Source organism: Pleurodeles waltl, chromosome 3_1 (assembly GCF_031143425.1).
Source record: "Pleurodeles waltl isolate 20211129_DDA chromosome 3_1, aPleWal1.hap1.20221129, whole genome shotgun sequence".
Classification (NCBI taxonomy): domain Eukaryota; kingdom Metazoa; phylum Chordata; class Amphibia; order Caudata; family Salamandridae; genus Pleurodeles; species Pleurodeles waltl.
This window is the reverse complement of record NC_090440.1, coordinates 98,501,714-98,522,918: the sequence shown is the minus strand read 5'-3', so window position 1 is coordinate 98,522,918 and position 21,205 is coordinate 98,501,714. Positions and strand designations below refer to the sequence as shown.

At 46.6% G+C, this 21,205-nt stretch overlaps 1 protein-coding gene across 1 annotated transcript in view; it reads right to left on the bottom strand.

Moving 5' to 3' along the window:
• Positions 1 to 21,205, bottom strand: part of SLC6A5 (solute carrier family 6 member 5) — a 305,468-nt gene that overhangs the window by 217,311 nt on the left and 66,952 nt on the right. The window contains exon 5 of the mRNA XM_069221331.1: positions 20,557 to 20,730. Coding sequence (XP_069077432.1) covers positions 20,557 to 20,730 — 174 coding nt within the window. The remainder of the gene's footprint in view (positions 1 to 20,556; positions 20,731 to 21,205) is intronic.

Below are 21,205 nucleotides of genomic sequence, written 5' to 3'. Positions count from 1 at the left end.
TGATTTATCACTCAAATATCAACTTTAAATATATTTTGGAGCATTTTTCTAAAAAAATCAGCTTATGAGTTATGAAAACACACACATTTTCGTATTGAATACACACTCAATGTTACTGTACACATTTTAATTCAACCAAGCAAAGGCTTATCATTTAGTAGGCTGGGTTGCACACAGGAGAGCTACTTGCAGGTAGATGGAGAGCTCTTGGTAGCTCACGAGCTACTTGTTGGAGAAGGCTGATGTAGATGTAGCCCTACTTGGCCAATCTCTTAGCAGTAAATAAGAGTTTTGCACTGCTCAGTTACCACAACTATACCCAATATTGTTACAGTTAAATAACTAGGCACATTGACTCTGAATCATAGAAGCACTGACTACCTCATGTATATCAAAACAACATAAGCACACAATGATACTAGGACTGCACCTCAACATTACCTCTCATGCATGCTCCTAAATGCCAGCCTGACAAACACCAATTATAACAAACAACGCACTGAATGCACAGTTTTGCTTTATGTATCACAATATCTTATCTAAACCTCAATTTCCTCATCCTGCAGAACTACAACATCTCTGGAGCTGACAGACCTCAAGAACAAGACAGGAGCATTGTGGCCATCACAAAAATTCAAATATATCCAAAATCATCATCCGTCGTCAATTCACAAGACATTTGAATGTCATAAATTAACAATCAAACAGTCCCACACTCACATACTAGATCTACACACGATTTACCATCCAACCCAAAATAACTCTAAATATGTGCACCAACTAACGGAATACTTAAGAGAGTTGCATGCTTTCATCTCTCAACCTAGATTGGAGGACCACTATATCTTATATGCAAACACTCTATCTCAGTCAACAACTTGGCTAAGCTACACTACCTTCAACAGCTATCGTTCCTCTCCACCCACAATAAGAGCAAAGAACTTGACATGATAATTGAGGATTCAAACCGCGTCAACCATCTCATTGGTTGGCCTGGCCACTTTCCTGTCCCTTTTTACAACCACACCAAAGCGCATCTTAAGCGTTTACGCCAAAGTAAAGTGAGTAATATAAGCTCTGAAGATCACACCCTCTGAGATGTAAGAACATATCAACCCCAATCAAACAGTTCCACCCTTCAAATGATGTTGACAAGGCCACAAAAGAACACAGAAGTATCGTTACTACTGCGGGCGTCATTGCCCCTCTCCAGCTCAAAATACATGACTAGAGTCCTGCTATCTCTGATACTCAGCAACTATCACACAAGCCAAGAGCACCCTCAGGAATCAGGAGAAAGTATGGATGAAATACAAATAATTTCAAGGTCTTTGCAAACTAAGGGATCTCATTTAGTGTTTGGCAGATGGGGTTATCCCTCACAAACGTGAAGGATATCACGTCCACCTTATTATGATTCCATTATGTCCTATGGACAACATAATACAGTGGTTGGGGAATCCCCACGGCTTGACTGAGAATGTGAGGCTGCCCTGGCAATTTTGTCAGACCAGTTCCTGAGTCGGGGGAGGGGAGGGTTGCCAGACTGAGAACCCAAAGCAGCCCTGACAATTTTCTCAAACCAGCCCTTGGCTCAGGGAGTCGGGGGCAAGTGTGAAACACTACTTCTTTTGCTAATGGGGGCTGATATTGAAGCACTGCTACAAAACAGGTCCTCAGTAGGCCTCCAGCGCTGTAAAACCAGCCCCCGCCCAGCCAGCCTCCCGGGAAAGCTCCCAATGCCTGCTACAGCCAGTCCGGCCCTGGATAGCCCTCACCTTTATGACAGAGTAACCCGTCCATCAAACTCTAAATCAGGCGTTAAATATTCACAGAAAAGCCTTAAATCGAATTATTGCCACATGCAAATCCCCTAACATTCATGAATAAATAACATTCTACCCTATTTCAACACAACACGTTAACAACACCGTCACACCACATACCTACCTTCCTGCGCCATGCAACAAGAAATGGGAGCAGTTTCACCAGCACTTCACAAATAAAATAAGAGCTATCAAAGGCAATTTTGATGCAAACCTACACCACCGGTCTTGCCTCCAAAATACCTTAATGTTTGGAACACTTGCACACTGGTCTCGAAATGTGAGCTAATCAGAACAATGAGATGATTCAAAACTATACACTACTGCTTTGACACGATTCCAACCCAAACCATTCACAACTTGGATTCATCATCATACGACCTATTAAGTGCCTCTTTAGATCAGAGAACATTGCTAAATTCACTAAAGACCATCCAAATAACCCCTTTACTCAAAGTAGCAGGCCTCAGCCCATCCGCCCTATTCAATTACAGCCATGGCTCCAACCTCCCATAACTTGGAAAATCGGTAGCCAACCAATTGCAAAACATCCTTCAAAATAAGGTCTGATTACCAACCACCAATCTAGTTTCAGAATTAGATTTGACCCTGAAACTGAAACAGTCAGAGTGATGAATGATGTGCAGCATATTCTTGAAAAACGTGGTGCATTTCTGACTGTGCTAATACTCCTGTCAGCTGCCCTCGACGTGATTGGCTATGGAAGGCACCTTCTGGCACTAAACCATCACTTGCGACTTCGTGGAACAGCCCTACCCTGATTGACAACGTACTTAACCAAAAGACACTTTCTGGTAAAGATCAGAGATCAAGACCTCTAAAGACATGTTATGTGACGTCCCTCAGGGCCATAGCCTCAAGCCTATCTTCTCCCATCTCTACAGGGAGCTCTTCTATCTAATTCTATAAAAAGCAGGTGTCACTAACCATCGATGTGTTCTATCTTAGGTTTACAACTACTGAGGACATAGCCACCCTGAGACCCTGCCGTACATTCCTCAAAACCTGGATGGAAGAAACCCTTCTTCTTCTCAACCCTTTGACGACCAAATCCATACATGTATTCAACTCTGTTAAGAATAAAATAAAATCAGCTATCCTCGATTCTAGCAAAACTAGACAGCTTCACTCCCATACCTTATCGACTGTGCTGAAACTTTAGAATTCAAGCTGAATGTAACCATTCCTCCCAACCCACAAAATAAATACAAAGGCAAAGCCAGAACATTTCCATCTACGCAATCTCGAGAAATGTGCTACCTCGTCCTATCCACCAACTTCAAACTCCAGTGCATGCACTCGTCATCTGAAGAGTGGACCCTGAGAATAGTATACTGGTAGGTGGGCCATCTATGTCCCCGACCCCGCTCAAAGCTGCCCTCCACACAGGTGCCAGATTGGGTCACTCTGCAAAAATACAACGCAATACCGCCACTAGCTCCTCGTTCCTGCAAGAATACAATACAAACTCTGCTGCCTTGCTCACAAGGGCATCCACGGTGGCAGCTCTCCTTGGTGTGTCCAACTACTCACCATTTCCAAAGGTCCAAGGAGCCGAAATGCTCTGCTTTTGGGAATGCCAAATTCAGAACTTCAGATGCACAACCACTGTCATTCTTGGGAGCAGCCATCTCCGGGGGGGAGGCTCTCTCCCATCAGAATTAAAAACCATAACTCGACTTACTGCTTTCAGAAGGCAACTCAAACTCCACCTTTTCAGATAGTTCTTAAGGTCGCATTTCCTGCATCATCCAGTAACTCGTACGAACTGCGAGCGTTTGTACATCGTCCTTACATACAGTGCTTAATTTGTAAGTAAAAAGGTGCCGGTGCTCAAAGCCCTCCTCCGAAACACGCGGCTGCTGCAATTAAATGTGAGAACACCGAATACTGAGGCAGCGTAATCCTGAAGCTATCACGGGCCTTTTCAATCCATTTAAAGGCACTCACCGGCCTTTCAGCTCACTCTTTAAGCTTTCTACTTTCTCCCTTTGTCACGCTTTTTCGTTTTTCTCTTCATCCGTCTTTCCCAAATGTATCTTTTGCTCGCAACAAATGCCTGAGGCTGAAGAATAAGCCACAGCCCTCAAAAATAAGTGCCGGTGCTCAGCACCGGAAACAACAAGCACAAATTAAGCACTGCTTTCATAGCTGTTCTTACCTTTGTAAACAATTGGTATGAACGAGTTCTTTCTAAAGTGCACTAAAGCCTACCAGTCCAGGCACTCTACATAATTGTAAAACTATAATAGGATTTCCGATAGGGATTTTTTTTTTATTCCCTAAAGAGAAATTAATTTTTTTAAAACAATTTAAATGTATAAAACAGTGACCGCATACCAATATAAAACACGCTAAAAACAATACAGAAACTTTTGAAAATGTTGGGGTTAAGGGTAGGATGACCGGCCCTCCCGGATTTGCCAGGGCAGTCACGGTTTTTGACCAACTGTCCCGGCAGATTTCGGGAAATTTACCTCATGCACTGGTCTTATGAGAGGGTCGACTTAAAACGGTGGGAGGTACATTTTTATGTTTTCCAAAGCAGGCATAGTTTAAAGCTAGTACCTGTTATAAGAAAACGATTTAAATAAGAGGCTTTAAAAATGCATTTTATTTATGTTCTCAGTGCCTCTACTTTAATTTTATGCTGATGAGTCATTCTGCGCGTTCTGTTGAAATACAAACGTTGTCTTTTTTCTCTTTTAATGAAATGTCCTGTTTTTTTACTTTAAAAATCCAGTCATCCATCCTACTTAAGGGATTAATGTAACTTTAGGGAGGCTAATGAAATGTGCTTCAGGGGACCAATCCCGACCTGTGCTGTTGTCCTTTCCTGCATCATTGCTTCTTCAAACTACTTCGCTGGCTGGCTGACGCTGCACTGCGGAGCTGGTCTTTGGAAACGGTGCCGCACTGCACTTTCCTGAAATAGTTCTGCCCTTTTAATTCTTGCGTTTGGTTCCTTTGACTTCAAGTCTACGCGCACTATTTACTGTAAGCCACAAGGTGGCACTGGCGCACTGCCAACACATTTATTGTTAAATCCCACGAGTCTAAATAAAAAACATAACGCATGTTCCTACCACGGGTGAGACGCACATCAACTTCCGTCAACAAATGTTGCTTGCTTAATTGAAAAAAGCGAATAACCAGACGCATGCTCCCAACTGTGTTTTATCTGTCTCCTTTTGACAGTCACGCATAGTTCAATCCATCTCTCCTATTCTTAATTTACAGTTTTGATTCTGTCAGGTTTGAGTATTTAATCCAGGTCTGGTACTTGCAGTTCTGTATTTTCCTATTAATGCACAGGACAAGCACCAGGATGCAAAGAGCATTAAAACGGATCTGAGTGGAAAATTCACACTTGGCATGGACCAACTGGAGACCTCATCTCGGTGCCAAGCAACAAATTTGGTCCATTGCCTAATTTGCTCACCTATGAACCTGAAACTTTAGATGTCATATTTCCCCCATGTTGGGTGTTTTGGCAAGCATCACACAGCATGCAATAACCTGTAGGCATGTGGGTGTCATAAACACAAAATACGGGCCTAGCTGTCTTACTGCTGTCAGTAGAAAAGCCAGGACAGGCTGAAAACACCCCTTGTGAGTTAAGACCAGTGACTAAATATCTGTTTTTGCATCTGATTAAAAACGCGTGGTCCTTGCAATTTTGTTTTCCTATCCGATTCAGGCCCATATTTCTACTTTTTTAGCGACACATTTGCGTCTTTTTCTGACGCAAAAGTAGCGCAAACGTACAAAATATAATTGCATTTTGAAAGTTTGCGCCAATTTTGCCTCAAAAAACGACGCAAATGCGATGCTTAAAAAGTATAAATATGGGCCTCAGTCTCCTATCAACAACTGGACGTTATGTTGCCCGGTAATTTGCACCGTGCAAAGCTGCCCCTTCTGTGGGCTCAAAGCGTTGTTTCGGAAACAGTTGCAAGCCTGAGACTCTGGGGACCATATTTATACTTTTTTATTGCTGCATTTGTGCCGCTTTTTGACGCAAAGACGGTGCAAACTTACAAAATACAGGCCCATATTTATACTTTTTTAGTGCCACAATTGCATCATTTTTTGACGCAAAAGCGGTGCAAACTTACAAAATACAATTGTATTTTGTAATTGTATTTTGTAAGTTTGCGCTGCTTTGCCGTCAAAAAGTGGTGCAAATTCGGTCCTAAAAAGTATAAATATAGGTCACAATTGTTTTTTGTAAGTTTGCTCCACTTTTGCGTAAAAAAATGATCCAAATGCGGCACTAAAATAAGTATAAATATGGGCCTGAGTTGCTAAAGTTTTGACTAAGGTTGGCTGTGGGCAAAGACATAACAAAGGCCCCTCCAGTCCCAGCGGTGTGGGCGCGGGTGGACCCCGAGCCTCAGGGTCCCCACTCAGCACAGTACCCTGGCATGAGAGCTCCTGAGTGAGTCCGGAGGGGGCCTCTCCATGTACTTTGCAGGGGGCCTCTCAAGTTTCGTTACGCCAGTGGGTGTGCTGTGCTGATGTCATAGACGTGTAATTAGATTGCTGTGCATGGTTCTTAGTGAAAGCTACTATCGTGTCTCCCAGATTCTAAATGTGGTTATTTACTGATATAACAGCATTAGAGGGAAACAAAACTGTTTCCCACTGTTGCTACATCTTAAAGGAATTTTAGGTTGCTGTGGCAGGGCTGCCTGAGCGCCTGTCATTCCTGCGCTGGCTGTGTGCTCCAGTCACAGCAGGTAACACAGCTTTGGGAGGTGGGGGAGGCATGGAGAGTGGTTGGACTAGCTGGCTGTAACCCAGGTCATTTTATTTACATTTGGGACAGGGAGGCGAAGCCATATTGCGTATGACTCCCCATTACTCCTCTGACATAACATATCCTGAAACGTGGGATATAGCGAGGAGGGGCCAATGGTTTTGGGGGGGTCATAGATAACATAAAATTATAGATGGGTAAAAAGTGATTAACAGATGTTTTTCACCTGTGTTTTCTGAGGAGGCAACATAAAAAAATCAAGCTTCACTCCTGTTCTCTATTTGATGTCACCCAGAGTCATACGGTAAAACCCATCTGTGTTATTCGCGGTTACCTGTGAATATATTGGTGGTCTCACCTGCCTTCTTCCACCTCCTCAGGTCTCAAAAGACCAGAGGGAGCCACGTATGTGGGAAATGCTGTACCACTCTAGCCACAGCATTCGCCTGTCAGTGTGGGTCTCTTTAGACCCATGCTAACAGAGGGAAATAAGCCATGTGATGTTGCCTCTGCACTTTGCTCTCATCATTTTAATGCCATTCAGACCCATTCAGTAAATACCAACCCTTTTATTCAATTTTGCCTGTTGGAAATGACCATCTTTTTACATCATGTAACGACAGATTTTTGCATTCACTGGTTTTGCTGGCTGTATTACTATGTACACTCTGGCCCTGATAACCATTGTAAAGTGCCTGTGCTCTCCCTTTCAACATGATGAAATTACCATACCATAACCCTAGTTGGCTTATTTAATTTACCTATCAGTTCCTAGTATATGGGGCAAGAGTATACCCAGGGACTTTTAAATGTCAAATGTCACAATCTGCAGCACCCATTGTGCCACCCAGTGCAGTGCCTACCAGTATAACCTGGTGTTGCAGTTGAAACCTGCAAATTTCACTTCTCAAGATAACCCTCTTTGACATTCCTAAAACTTCCTTTTGAATATTAATGTCACTTCTAAGTAGACCTTACTGCCCATAACGCAGGGTGCATGGAATTTAAAAGTAGGACATGTAAAAGTTTAATGTTAAATATGTCCTTGCAGTGAAGAAGCCCCAATAACTATTTTTACTGTAGCAGGGCTACCTGTGCCATGGGGAAGCACTGTGATTCAATATTACATTTAGTAATGTTATCTCTGGATATTAAACAACTACAACTTTAATCGTGGACTTTCTGAAATATTTATTATAAGCCCATTTCACTGATTAAGTCAGATTCGTAATAACTATTTTGGAAAAAAAACTTTAATAAAGTTACCTTTTCCCTGCCTAATGCCCCTAGAGGCCAATTTGCTTGAGCTCCAAAAGTCAACTGTCAGCTGAATAACACTCTTGATGAGGTGTGAACTTACTCCCAGAGACCTCGGATGGGGGAAGGTGTTCTGTTCTTCTGACAGGATGACCATCTGAGTTGTGCCTAGGAACTTGATTAACTCCAAAGAGGCCTACCTACCCTGTCACAGGCAAATGTAAGATGGCACCTGGGCAAGACCCTTCGTTGCTACCCCAGTCAGGCAGGCACCAACCCCATTGAGAAAAGAGCTTCCCCCAGAACCGATGACCACAGAGAAATGGTTGCTTATTTCTCTCTGGAGTGGGCACACAGGCTCTGCAAAAGAGGAGAAGGGGTTTACCATATTGGGTTTAGGCATAGAGGGAACTATGGGAAGGTCCAGCCTTGACTGGTGCCTGGCATGAATATGGCACTAACAGTATCCTCCTCAGGAATCTTTATAGACCTGTGGAAGAACATTAGTGAGCTGCACCTGCTGTTTCTGACCTCAGAAGAGTCTTGAAAAGTGAATCAGATCTCCCTCTTGGGCTCCGGTAAAAAAGGTAGACTCCAAGGATCATACGGCTGATTTTCTATTCAAGTTAAATAGATGCAACAAGCCACAAGAACACTTTCTAGCTACTGCCAAGCTGAACAATTCCAACTTGACCTGCCCTAGATTCTCCTGCCGGCCTCTGCCTGCTGGAGTAAGTCTTGACCTCCAAGTGCTGTGCCCAAAGTTCTGGACCTTTGGCTGGTGTCAAAATGTAGTCCTCCTAACATATCTTGAAACGTGGGACTTACACATTTGTTAGCTCCACAGACCTCCACAGGATCAAGATGAACCTGCCAAACCAATCTAACAAATGTTTGTTGCCTGTAATCCAATGATCCAGGTTGCTCTCACTCTGAGCTTTTCAGCAACATCAAATGATTCAGTGGGACCTTGCAAAGAAGGTATGCGCTCACGTGGAGCCTTCTTTCACTACAGCCAGCAGCCTTGCCCCAGCTAGAAGAATCCGAGCTCCAAAACAGAGACTACGTGACTTCATCGGGCAAAGGAGCCAAAAGTATCAAGCCAGTATGATGCCTTCTCTGGGGATGAAATTCAAATTTCTCTTGTTTTGTGCTTCCTGCCAAAAGTCAATAGCTTCACTGAGACCTTGTACAGCAGCTTGTCAATGATGTGGGATCTTCTTCGGCCACAGACTTCTGCCTTACCACGCTGAGGCTTTTTGACTTCCATTCCAGAGACTAAGTTCAAATGTAAAATTTCCAACCAGGTAGAATATAGTTTCTGTATTCAACCTGTGCTCCATCGCTGTAGGCCTGAACTTGCACCTAGGTACCAGTCTTGTACAACCACATGATCGTGGTTGGTGCTTATGTTTTTTTACACTATGGGGCATATTTACAAGAAACTGGCTCATCAGCATTGATGCCCCAGTTTTCTTGCATCACCCCTGCCCCACCTAACAACATCATGTGTGCAGCGTATTTACAATGCAGTGCACCATAGCGCATGTTAGGCCAATAGCATGAACATTTTTGACACTATTGTGGCGCTTTGCTGCACTAACTTCAAAAATTTGACACTAGTGCAGCAAAGTGCAAGGAGGCCCACTGATTACAATGGGTGCGTGTTAGACTTGACAGCCTTAGGGTAGTCACCCCTAACTTTTTGCCTGCCTCCCTCCACTTTGTGGACACTGTTTTTGCTGGTTTTTAGACTCTGCGCACTTTACCCCTGCTAACCAGTGCTAAAGTGCATATGCTCTCTCCCTTAAAACATGGTAACCTTGAATCATACCTGATTGGACTATTAATGTACTTATAAGTCCCTAGTAAGGTGCACTTTATGTGCATAGGGCTGGTAAATTAAATGCTACTAGTGGGCCAGCAGCACTGGTTGTGCCACCCACTTAAGTAGCCCCTTTTCCTTGTCTCAGGCCTGCCATTGCAAGGCCTGTGGGTGCAGTTTCACTGCCACCTCGACTTGGCATTTAAAAGTACTTGCCAAGCCTAGAACTCCCCTTTTTCTACATATAAGTCACCCTTAATGTGTGCCCTAGGTAACCCCTCGAGCAGGGTGCTGTGTGGATAAAAGGCAGGACATGTACCTGTGTAGTTATATGTCCTGGTAGTGTAAAACTCCTAAATTCGTTGTTACACTACTGTGAGGCCTGCTCCCTTCATAGGCTAACATTGGGGCTGCCCTCATACACTGTTGAAGTGGCAGCTGCTGATCTGAAAGGAGCAGGAAGGTCATATTTAGTATGGCCAGAATGGTAATACAAAATCCTCCTGACTGGTGAAGTCGGATTTAATATTACTATTCTAGAAATGCCACTTTTAGAAAGTGAGCATTTCTTTGCACTTAAATCCTTCTGTGCCTTACAATCCACGTCTGGCTGGGCTTGGTTGACAGCTCCTTGCGCATTCACTCAGACACACCCCAAACACAGGGTACTCAGCCTCACTTGCATACATCTGCATTTTGAATGGGTATTCCTGGGCTGGGAGGGTGGAGGGCCTGCTCTCACACAAAGGACTGCCACACCCCCTACTGGGACCCTGGCAGACAGGATTGAACTGAAAGGGGAACTGGTGCACTTCTTAGCCACTCTTTGAAGTCTCCACCACTTCAAAGGCACATTAGGGTATAAAACAGGGCCTCTGCCCTACCTCATCAGACACTTGCTGGAGAAAAAACCTGAACCAGAAACTACATCCTGCCAAGAAGAACTGCCTGGCTGCTCAAAGGACTCACCTGTCTGCTTTCTACAAAGGACTGCTGCCTTGCTGTTGCCCTGCTGCCTTGCTGAACTCTTGTCTGGCTGTGAAAGTGCTCTCCAAGGGCTTGGATAGAGCTTGCCTCCTGTTCCCTGAAGTCTCAGGACCAAAAAGACTTCTCTTTTTCACTTGGACGCTCCGTGCGCCGAAAATTTCGACGCACAGCTTGTTCCGCGGCGAGAAAAACGCCGCACACCGACGCTGATCAACGCGACGCTCTGGGGACGACCGAAAATCCGACGCACGGCTTCTCAAGGACAACGCCGCCTGACCTCTAGAGGAGAAATCAACGCGACGCCTGCCGTGAGATCGTAATTTCTACGCGCAGCCCCGCAGACCGACCTCTAGAGGAGAAATCAACGCAACGCCTGCCGTGAGATCGTAATTTCGACGCGCAGCCCCGCAGACCGACGCGCAGCCGGAGAACAAGCAGGAAAATCCACGCACAGATCCGGGACATCTGGTAATCCCCGCGATCCACAGAAAGAGACTGTCCGCGCGCCGGAAAACGACGCACGACTTCCCCGCGTGGAAAATAACGACGCGAGTCCGTGTGTGCTGGGGAGAAATCGACGCACACACCCTTTTTCCACGCACCTCTTCCTTTGTGGCCCTCTGAGGAGATTTTTCCACTCTAAACCAGGTACTTGTGCTTGAAAGAGACTTTGTTTATATTCTAAAGACTTAAGACACTTTACATCACTTTTCAGTGATATCTCTACAATTTCCCATTGCAACTTTATTCTTTTTGACCTACAATTATCCTGATAAATATTATATATTTTTCTAAACACTGTGTGGTGTATTTTTGTGGTGCTATATGGTGGTATTGTATGATTTATTGCACAAATACTTTACACATTGCCTTCTAAGTTAAGCCTGACTGCTCGTGCCAAGCTACCAGAGGGTGGGCACAGGATAATCTTGGATTGTGTGTGACTTACCCTGACTAGAGTGAGGGCTTTTGCTTGGACAGGGGGTAACCTGACTGCCAACCAAAAACCCCATTTCTAACATTGGTGATCAGCGGTGAGGATAGGACTTGTATTTGTGCAGTGACATACAGTAGCTAAGTATTTCACTACCTACCCACAGTTGAAGGTCAACTTGGTTTTTACCTCTTTTTGCAAATCCGTTTTTTCCTGACAATTTTCAAAAACTAAATCCTCACTCAACATGTCTCTGACTGGGTCTCAGACAGGGGACTTTGACCTAGTCCAGTTGGATACATATACGGTCAAACAACTAAGAGGATTCTGCAGGGCATTGAGGGTACCCACCCAAGGGGCCTCCAGAAAGGAGGACTTTCAAGTGGCGCTGAGGGCCTGGGCAGAAGCCCATTTAGAGGATGATGAGGAAGAGGAGCCAAAAAATGGCCCCTCAGAGGAATTTTCACTATCTGTGGATGGTGTTACCACTGCAATTGTGCACCCTTCCAGACCAGGGATCAGTGTCTCTGTGCAAAGCCTAACCACAGAGGAAAGGAGAGAAGAAAGGGAGTTCCAATTGCAAATGGCAAAACTGAAAATTGAGGCTCAACAGGAGGAGAGAAGGGCAGAAAGAGAAGCCAAACAAGCTGAGGCTGAAAGAGCAGCCAAACAGATTGAAGCTGAAAGAACAGCCAAACAGATTCAAGCAGAAGCTGAAAGGGCAGCCAAACAAGCGGAAGCTGAAAGAGCAGCCAAACAGGTGGAAGCTGAAAGAGCTTTGGCTGAAAAGAAACTATTGTTGGCTCATGAACTGAGTCTCAAGGAGCTGGAGATCAAGGCAAGACAGTCTGAATCCAGCAATAATGGTGGCAGCATACTGACAGGACCTGCTGGAGAAAAGAAGGTTTGTATACCCAAAAATGTGGTGCCCAGTTTTGTGGTGGGAGATGACATAGATAAATGGTTAGCTGCTTATGAAGTTGCACTAAGGGCTCATGAGGTTCCTGAAGGGCAATGGGGGGTAGCTATGTGGGGTTATGTACCGCCATTGGGGAGGGATACACTCCTCACATTGGATCAACCTGATCAAAACACATACCCACTTCAGAAAGCCATTTTACTTGCCAAGTTTGGGCCGACCCCTGAGGGATACCGTCAGAGGTTCAGGGACAGCACCAAACAAACCACACAAACATGGGTAGATTTCTTTGACTTCTCCAGTAAGGCACTGAATGGATGGGTGCGGGGCAACAAAGTTGCTGATTATAAAGGTTTATATGACTTGATTCTAAGAGAGCATATGCTTAATACTACTTATACAGAGTTGCGCCAGCACTTAGTGGATAGCAAGCTGACTGATCCCAGGAAGTTTGCTGAGGAGGCGGACCTCTGGGTTAGCACCAGAGTGTCCAAGAAGGTACCTGGGGGGGACTCCCACAAAGGTGGTCAGGGTTCCCAACAGAAGAAAGAGGGGGGAGATAAACTTGCAGATAAGGAACTCTCCAAAGGCCCCCAAAAGAATCCCCAGGGAGGGGGTGGCAACCCTTCCTTTTCCAAATTTGGGAAAAAGCCAGGGACATATGACAGGTCAGGGAAACCTAACCCCAAATGCATGGAGTGTTACCAGTATGGTCACTATAAAGGCGATCCCCAGTGCCCCAAGAGGGCACCGTCCACTACCGGACAGGCACCTGGGTTGACTAGTGTAGCGCTCGGGGGGAGATGGCCCCAGATAGCTTTGGGGAACAGGTAGAGATTTCCCTAGTGTCCCTGGGAGAAGGAGAAATGGTGCCCAAGGTCCACATGCCCAAAAATACTTCCAAGTACCGGCAGTGGGTCACCATTGATGGGCAGAAGGTGGAGGCTCTGCGTGACACAGGAGCCAGTATGACCACTATCAAGAGTCAGCTGGTGTCAACAGAGCAGATAGTACCTAATACATTCCACCAGGTCAGAGTCGCTGACAATCGCAAGAGTCACCTACCGGTGGCTCTGGTTCCCTTTGAGTGGGGGGGGGGTCTCTGGTACTCTGAAAGTAGCTGTGAGTCCTGCCATACCTGTAGATTGTCTGTTAGGCAATGATCTTGAGCATACTGCTTGGAAAGAAGTGGAGCTCAAGTCTCACCTGGAGATGTTAGGGTTACCTGAGTGGGTCTGCATGACCACAAGGTCCATGGCTGACCGAGAGGGAAGTCAAGGGCGTCTGGAACCTGGAACGATGGCCCAGAGAGCTGCCAAGAGGAGGCACCAGGGGCACGGGAAAACCGGCCCCAGAAGTTCCTGCAGTGGCTGACGGGGCTCCTGAGGAGGAGGCTCCCGAGCCAACTGGGGAAGACATTGCTACCCTAGGTGACTTACCTGAGCTTGCTGGCTGGCAAGTTGAGGGTGGACCCACCAGGGAGGAATTCTGCAAGGCGCAGAAAGAATGTCCCACTCTAGAAGGTCTGAGGAAACAAGCCTCAAACCAGGCTGCAGGTGACACCTCTGGCGATCACCACCTATATTGGGAGAATGATCTCCTCTACAGTGAGCGTAAGGTTCCGGCCTTTGGGGCAGCACGTACGCTGGTGGTCCCCCAATGTTACCGAACCTTCCTACTGGGTCTGGCTCACGACATTCCCCTGGCAGGACATTTGGGGCAAGGCAAGACCTTTAACAGGCTTGTCACCCACTTTTATTGGCCCAAAATGAGGACACACTCAGATAAATTCTGCAGATCCTGTCCTACCTGCCAGGCCAGTGGTAAAGCAGGAAAAATGGGTAAAAGCCCCCTCATTCCACTTCCTGTCGTTGGCACCCCCTTTGAAAGGGTGGGCATCGACATTGTTGGTCCCTTGGACCCCAAAACTGCCTTAGGCAACAGGTTCATCCTGGTTTTGGTGGACCATGCCACCCGTTACCCAGAGGCAATCCCTCTGAGGACCGTAACTGCACCGGTGGTGACCAGAACTCTGATGGGGATATTTACCCGTGTGGGATTCCCCAAGGAGATAGTGTCTGACAGAGGCACTAACTTCATGTCTGCATACATGAAGTCTCTGTGGGATGCATGTGGTGTAACCTACAAGTTCACCACACCCTATCACCCCCAGTCTAATGGTCTTGTGGAGAGATTCAACAAGACCCTGAAAGGCATGATTGGTGGCCTCCCTGAGGCCATGAGGCGTAAGTGGGACGTCCGCTTACCATGCCTTCTCTTTGCTTACAGAGAGGTCCCCCAGAGGGGGGTAGGGTTCAGTCCCTTTGAGCTTCTCTATGGGTACCCTGTCAGGGGACCCTAAAGCATTGTCAAGGAGGGATTGGAGAAAGCTCCAAAGGCACCCCCTCAGGACGTGGTCAGCTACATGTTGGCCCTCCACAACCAGATGACCCGCTTCTGGAAAGAGGCCCAAAGTAACCTTGAGGCCAGTCAAGAGGTAATGAAACACTGGTATGACCAGAAGGCCACCCTGGTAGAGTTTCAACCTGGAGACAAAGTGTGGGTAATGGAGCCAGTAGAGCCTAGAGCTCTCCAGGACCGCTGGTCTGGCCCATTTGAAATCAAGGAGCGGAAAGGGGAGGCCACTTACCTAGTGGACCTCCAAACCCCTAGGAATCCCCTAAGGGTGCTCCATGTGAACCGACTAAAGGCTCACTGTGAGAGGTCGGAGATCAACATGCTTCTGGTCACAGATGAAGGAATGGAAGAGGAGAGTGAACCTCTCCCTGACCTCCTCTCTGCCCAAGAAGGTGATGGGTCAGTAAGCGGGGTCATTCTTTCTGACTCCCTGACTCTAAACCAGAGAGGAGACTGCTCTGAGCTGTTGGAGCAGTTCTCCCCCCTGTTCTCCCTTACTCCTGGACTGACCCACCTCTGTGTTCATGATATTGACACCGGTGACAGTCTCCCTGCGAAGAACAAAATTTACAGGTTGTCGGATAAGGTGAAGGCCAGCATCAAGGAGGAGGTCTCCAAGATGTTGACTATAGGGGTTATCGAGAAATCCAGTAGTCCCTGGGCCAGCCCAGTGGTGTTGGTCCCTAAGGCTACTGCCCCAGGTGCGAAGCCAGAACTCCGGTTCTGTGTGGACTACCGGGGTCTCAACTCAGTCACACGGACTGATGCTCACCCCATCCCCCGAGCTGATGAGCTCGTTGACAGGCTGGGCGCTGCCAAGTTCCTGAGTACGTTTGATCTTACTTCAGGGTACTGGCAGATCGCCCTGACTGAGGGGGCTAAGGAAAGATCCGCATTTTCAACCCCTGATGGCCATTACCAGTTCCGGGTGATGCCGTTTGGATTGAAAAATGCCCCCGCTACCTTCCAACGGTTGGTTAACGGGGTCCTAGCTGGCAAGGATGCCTTCTGTGCAGCCTATCTGGATGACATAGCTGTCTACAGTTCCAGCTGGGAGGAACACCTGCTTCACCTCAAGGAGGTGCTTCAGGCCCTGCAACAGGCAGGCCTGACCATCAAGGCTAGCAAGTGCCAGATTGGGCAGGGTTCTGTGGTGTACTTGGGACACCTAGTGGGTGGTGGCAAGGTGCAGCCACTCCAGGCCAAGATTGAAACTATCAAGGCCTGGCAACCACTGCGAACGCAGACTGAGGTGAGAGCCTTTTTAGGCCTCACAGGATACTACCACAGATTTGTCAAGGGCTATGGTAACATTGAATTATCCTTGACAGAGCTCACTTCCAAGAAACAACCTAGGTTGGTGAATTGGACAGAGGCTTGTCAGAAAGCCTTTGACGCCCTGAAGGAAGCCATGTGCACGGCCCCCGTGCTCAAGGCCCTGACTACTCCCAGGAATTTATCGTGCAGACAGACGCTTCAGAGCATGGCATAGGGGCAGTCCTAGCACAGCTAAATGAGGAGGGTCGAGATCAACCGGTAGTCTTTATTAGCAGAAGGCTATTACCACGGGAACAGAGGTGGAGTGCTATTGAGAGAGAAGCTTTTGCTGTGGTCTGGGCACTAAAGAAGCTAAGACCCTACCTGTTTGGGACTCACTTCCGGGTCCAGACAGACCACAGGCCCCTCAGATGGCTCATGCAGATGAGGGATGAGAATCCAAAACTCTTGAGGTGGGTTATTTCCCTACAGGGGATGGACTTTACGGTGGAACATCGCCCAGGGGTTGACCACGCCAATGCTGATGGTCTCTCCAGGTACTTCCGCCTTAGCGATGAGAGCTCCCAGGAGGTCGGGTAGCTCTCCCCACTTTCAGCTGGGGGGGACACATGTTAGACCTGACAGCCTTAGGGTAGTCACCCCTAACTTTTTGCCTGCCTCCCTCCACTTTGTGGACACTGTTTTTGCTGATTTTTAGACTCTGCGCACTTTACCCCTGCTAACCAGTGCTAAAGTGCATATGCTCTCTCCCTTAAAACATGGTAACCTTGAATCATACCTGATTGGACTATTAATTTACTTATAAGTCCCTAGTAAGGTGCACTTTATGTGCATAGGGCTGGTAAATTAAATGCTACTAGTGGGCCAGCAGCACTGGTTGTGCCACCCACTTAAGTAGCCCCTTTTCCTTGTCTCAGGCTTGCCATTGCAAGGCCTGTGGGTGCAGTTTCACTGCCACCTCGACTTGGCATTTAAAAGTACTTGCCAAGCCTCGAACTCCCCTTTTTCTACATATAAGTCACCCTTAATGTGTGCCCTAGGTAACCCCTAGAGCAGGGTGCTGTGTGGATAAAAGGCAGGACATGTACCTGTGTAGTTATATGTCCTGGTAGTGTAAAACTCCTAAATTCGTTGTTACACTACTGTGAGGCCTGCTCCCTTCATAGGCTAACATTGGGGCTGCCCTCATACACTGTTGAAGTGGCAGCTGCTTATCTGAAAGGAGCAGGAAGGTCATATTTAGTATGGCCAGAATGGTAATACAAAATCCTCCTGACTGGTGAAGTCGGATTTAATATTACTATTCTAGAAATGCCACTTTTAGAAAGTGAGCATTTCTTTGCACTTAAATCCTTCTGTGCCTTACAATCCACGTCTGGCTGGGCTTGGTTGACAGCTCCTTGTGCATTCACTCAGACACACCCCAAACACAGGGTACTCAGCCTCACTTGCATACATCTGCATTTTTAATGGGTCTTCCTGGGCTGGGAGGGTGGAGGGCCTGCTCTCACACAAAGGACTGCCACACCCCCTACTGGGACCCTGGCAGACAGGATTGAACTGAAAGGGGAACTGGTGCACTTCGTAGCCACTCTTTGAAGTCTCCCCCACTTCAAAGGCACATTTGGGTATAAAACAGGGCCTCTGCCCTACCTCATCAGACACTTGCTGGAGAAAAACCCTGAACCAGAAACTACATCCTGCCAAGAAGAACTGCCTGGCTGCTCAAAGGACTCACCTGTCTGCTTTCTACAAAGGACTGCTGCCTTGCTGTTGCCCTGCTGCCTTGCTGAACTCTTGTCTGGCTGTGAAAGTGCTCTCCAAGGGCTTGGATAGAGCTTGCCTCCTGTTCCCTGAAGTCTCAGGACCAAAAAGACTTCTCTTTTTCACTTGGACGCTCCGTGCGCCGAAAATTTTGACGCACAGCTTGTTCCGCGGCGAGAAAAACGCCGCACACCGATGCTGATCGACGCAACGCTCTGGGGACAACCGAAAATCCGACGCACGGCTTCGCAAGGACAACGCCGCCCGACCTCTAGAGGAGAAATCGACGCGATGCCTGCCGTGAGATCGTAATTTCGACGCGCAGCCCCGCAGACCGACCTCTAGAGGAGAAATCGACGCGACGCCTGCCGTGAGATCGTAATTTCGACGCGCAGCCCCGCAGACCGACGCGCAGCCGGAGAACAAGCAGGAAAATCCACGCACAGACCCGGGACATCTGGTAATCCCCGCGATCCACAGAAAGAGACTGTCCGCGTGCCGGAAAACAACGCACGACTTCCCCGTGTGGAAAATAACGACGCGAGTCCGTGTGTGCTGGGGAGAAATCGACGCACACACCCTTTTTCCACGCACCTCTTCCTTTGTGGCCCTCTCAGGAGATTTTTCCACTCTAAACCAGGTACTTGTGCTTGAAAGAGACTTTGTTTATATTCTAAAGACTTAAGACACTTTATATCACTTTTCAGTGATATCTCTACAATTTCCCATTGCAACTTTATTCTTTTTGACCTACAATTATCCTGATAAATATTATATATTTTTCTAAACACTGTGTGGTGTATTTTTGTGGTGCTATATGGTGGTATTGTATGATTTATTGCACAAATACTTTACACATTGCCTTCTAAGTTAAGCCTGACTGCTCGTGCCAAGCTACCAGAGGGTGGGCACAGGATAATCTTGGATTGTGTGTGATTTACCCTGACTAGAGTGAGGGCTTTTGCTTGGACAGGGGGTAACCTGACTGCCAACCAAAAACCCCATTTCTAACAGTGCGTCACTTTAATGTCTGCTTTGAGCAGAAGTTAAAAATGACGCCAAAAATGGCGCAGTGAAATCTTGTACATTTCACTGTGCCATTTTTGCGGACCTCCTAAAGACGGAACGCCCTCCTTGCATACATTATGACTGACACAGGCATGATGTGGTTCAAAGGGTCGTACTTTGTAAGTATGGCACAGCGAAAAATGCTTCCTTGAGCCACATTAGCATAAAACATGACTCTAGTGTGGCCCTATGTTTAAATTTTACATTGTAAAATTAATAATGCGTAAGGGCATTTTTTGAGATTTTAAATGCCCCTCACTGAGGAACTGGGAGGTTTATTTGTGGGGATGTCAGCCAGGGTGGCAGTATACTCTTTGTCCCTAAAAGGCCCACAAAGGAGCCGCACATGTTACTATCAGACCTTAGCAGTGTCAGTGGATGTCTGAGTGTAGCTCTATGCAATTTCACCAGGAGTATGGCTGTGATTGTACATAATAATGTCAAAAATCAACAGCTCCCCACTGCCGTGAAGAAGCATAAATTAAAACTGAATCCCATGCAAACCTCCACGAAGTGTGGCAAAACATCTCAGGAACAGTGACTAAGTACAGGGCGGGTGCTGCAGTTCAGAACACAAAGCACACACACTAATACATTTGTGACGAAAAATGGGGGCCAGCCAGAGCCCACCTGGCCTACACCATGGCCTGCCAACAATAATCCTGATATGTGAGGCTGCAAAGAAGGTGATGTCTTGTGGTGAAAAGAGTAGCAAGAGAATAGTTGCTGTCCCAGGTGTCATCACCCGGATGTGTTCTTTGTGCTGCTCCAATCTCTTTATGTATTTATTAGAATGTTTCTAAGCCACGCCCCTCAGGAAGGCCCATTCAGAGCAATGCTTGTGAACACAGATTTGATAGAGCTACCTATATTTTTTAAGGTTTTGCTTTAGGTTTACTAGGGTTTTGCTGGCAATCCAGTGACAAGGCTCCCTTTTCTGCTGAATGCCAGGCTAATCAAATCGACTTAGTCAATGACAAAGTTAAAAAAACAAAAACCTCAGTTCAAAGATGGTAAAGTTATTGTATTACTGAGATAACTCACAAACAACAGATGCAACAGGTGACTCCTCGGTAGTGATGTCACAACCTGGTGATGTGAAAGGAGCACGTGTGGAGAAGAGTCAACACTTACAGGATGTAGAAGAAATATGATGGACAAATGCATTGGCTAATCTGAAATGGGAATGTTCCCGAAGATGCATCTCACAAGATAAACTGAAGCAAAATAAACTCTACTTTTCCTGTCCTCCGGGGGCCCTTTTGCAGACACTTTGCATTGGTGCAAAAAAACAAACCAAATCACTTTTGCTGCTTGTGTAACGCGGGTTTCATATATGAGGCATCATGATAGCCATACATGTTGTTGTTTCTGTGTCATCAATAGGAATGTGATACAAGCAATTCTAAAGTGCAGTACATTGTGCAATCACTTCTTCACAATGCCTCCAGCTTAGGCCTTTCTGAGCAGACACACCACAGAGTTACTCGGACTTACCCAATAAAAGTCTGTCCTTATCCTTGCAGTCTGGGGTGTTCCAGTGGTTGGTGCACGAAGCCCACGGCAGCTTAGACACGAAGGATGCAAACAGGTAGAAGATTGTGTAGCTCATGATGATGTTGTAGTATATGGCAATCAGCACCGATATTATCAGCATGGCAATGCCACAGCCTGGGGGAGACAATACACTGACATTAACGCTTGAGTCATCGGTGGCACCAGCTCAAATGTACAGGGCGCAATGGCGTCCAGCAGGACTCCTGCCTAGTCCAGCATGATTCTGGGTGGCTGTTCCATCTTCTCTTTCAACTCCCTGCTGGCCCTGCTCAGACTCCAAAGTCCAATCAGCTCGCTCCCTCGCAGGACTCCACATCCTATGGGTAGCTCAGTGTTAGCATCCGAAAAGAGGCTCTTTCTTGTCTTACAAGGTTATTCAAGTTTAAAGGTACCAGATGACTCCATGGCACAGAGGACACAATAGACTGAGCTTTTCTTATACAATTAATTGTTTTCAAGTGTTTTAGTGTAATTGAATCAACTGTAGTGAACCGGGACTACAACTCCCAGAACACATTAGGCTGGTAAAAATAAAAACAAGATTGGAGGACTGCGTCCTGGATGTTGGGACCTCTTTTAAAGAGTCCTA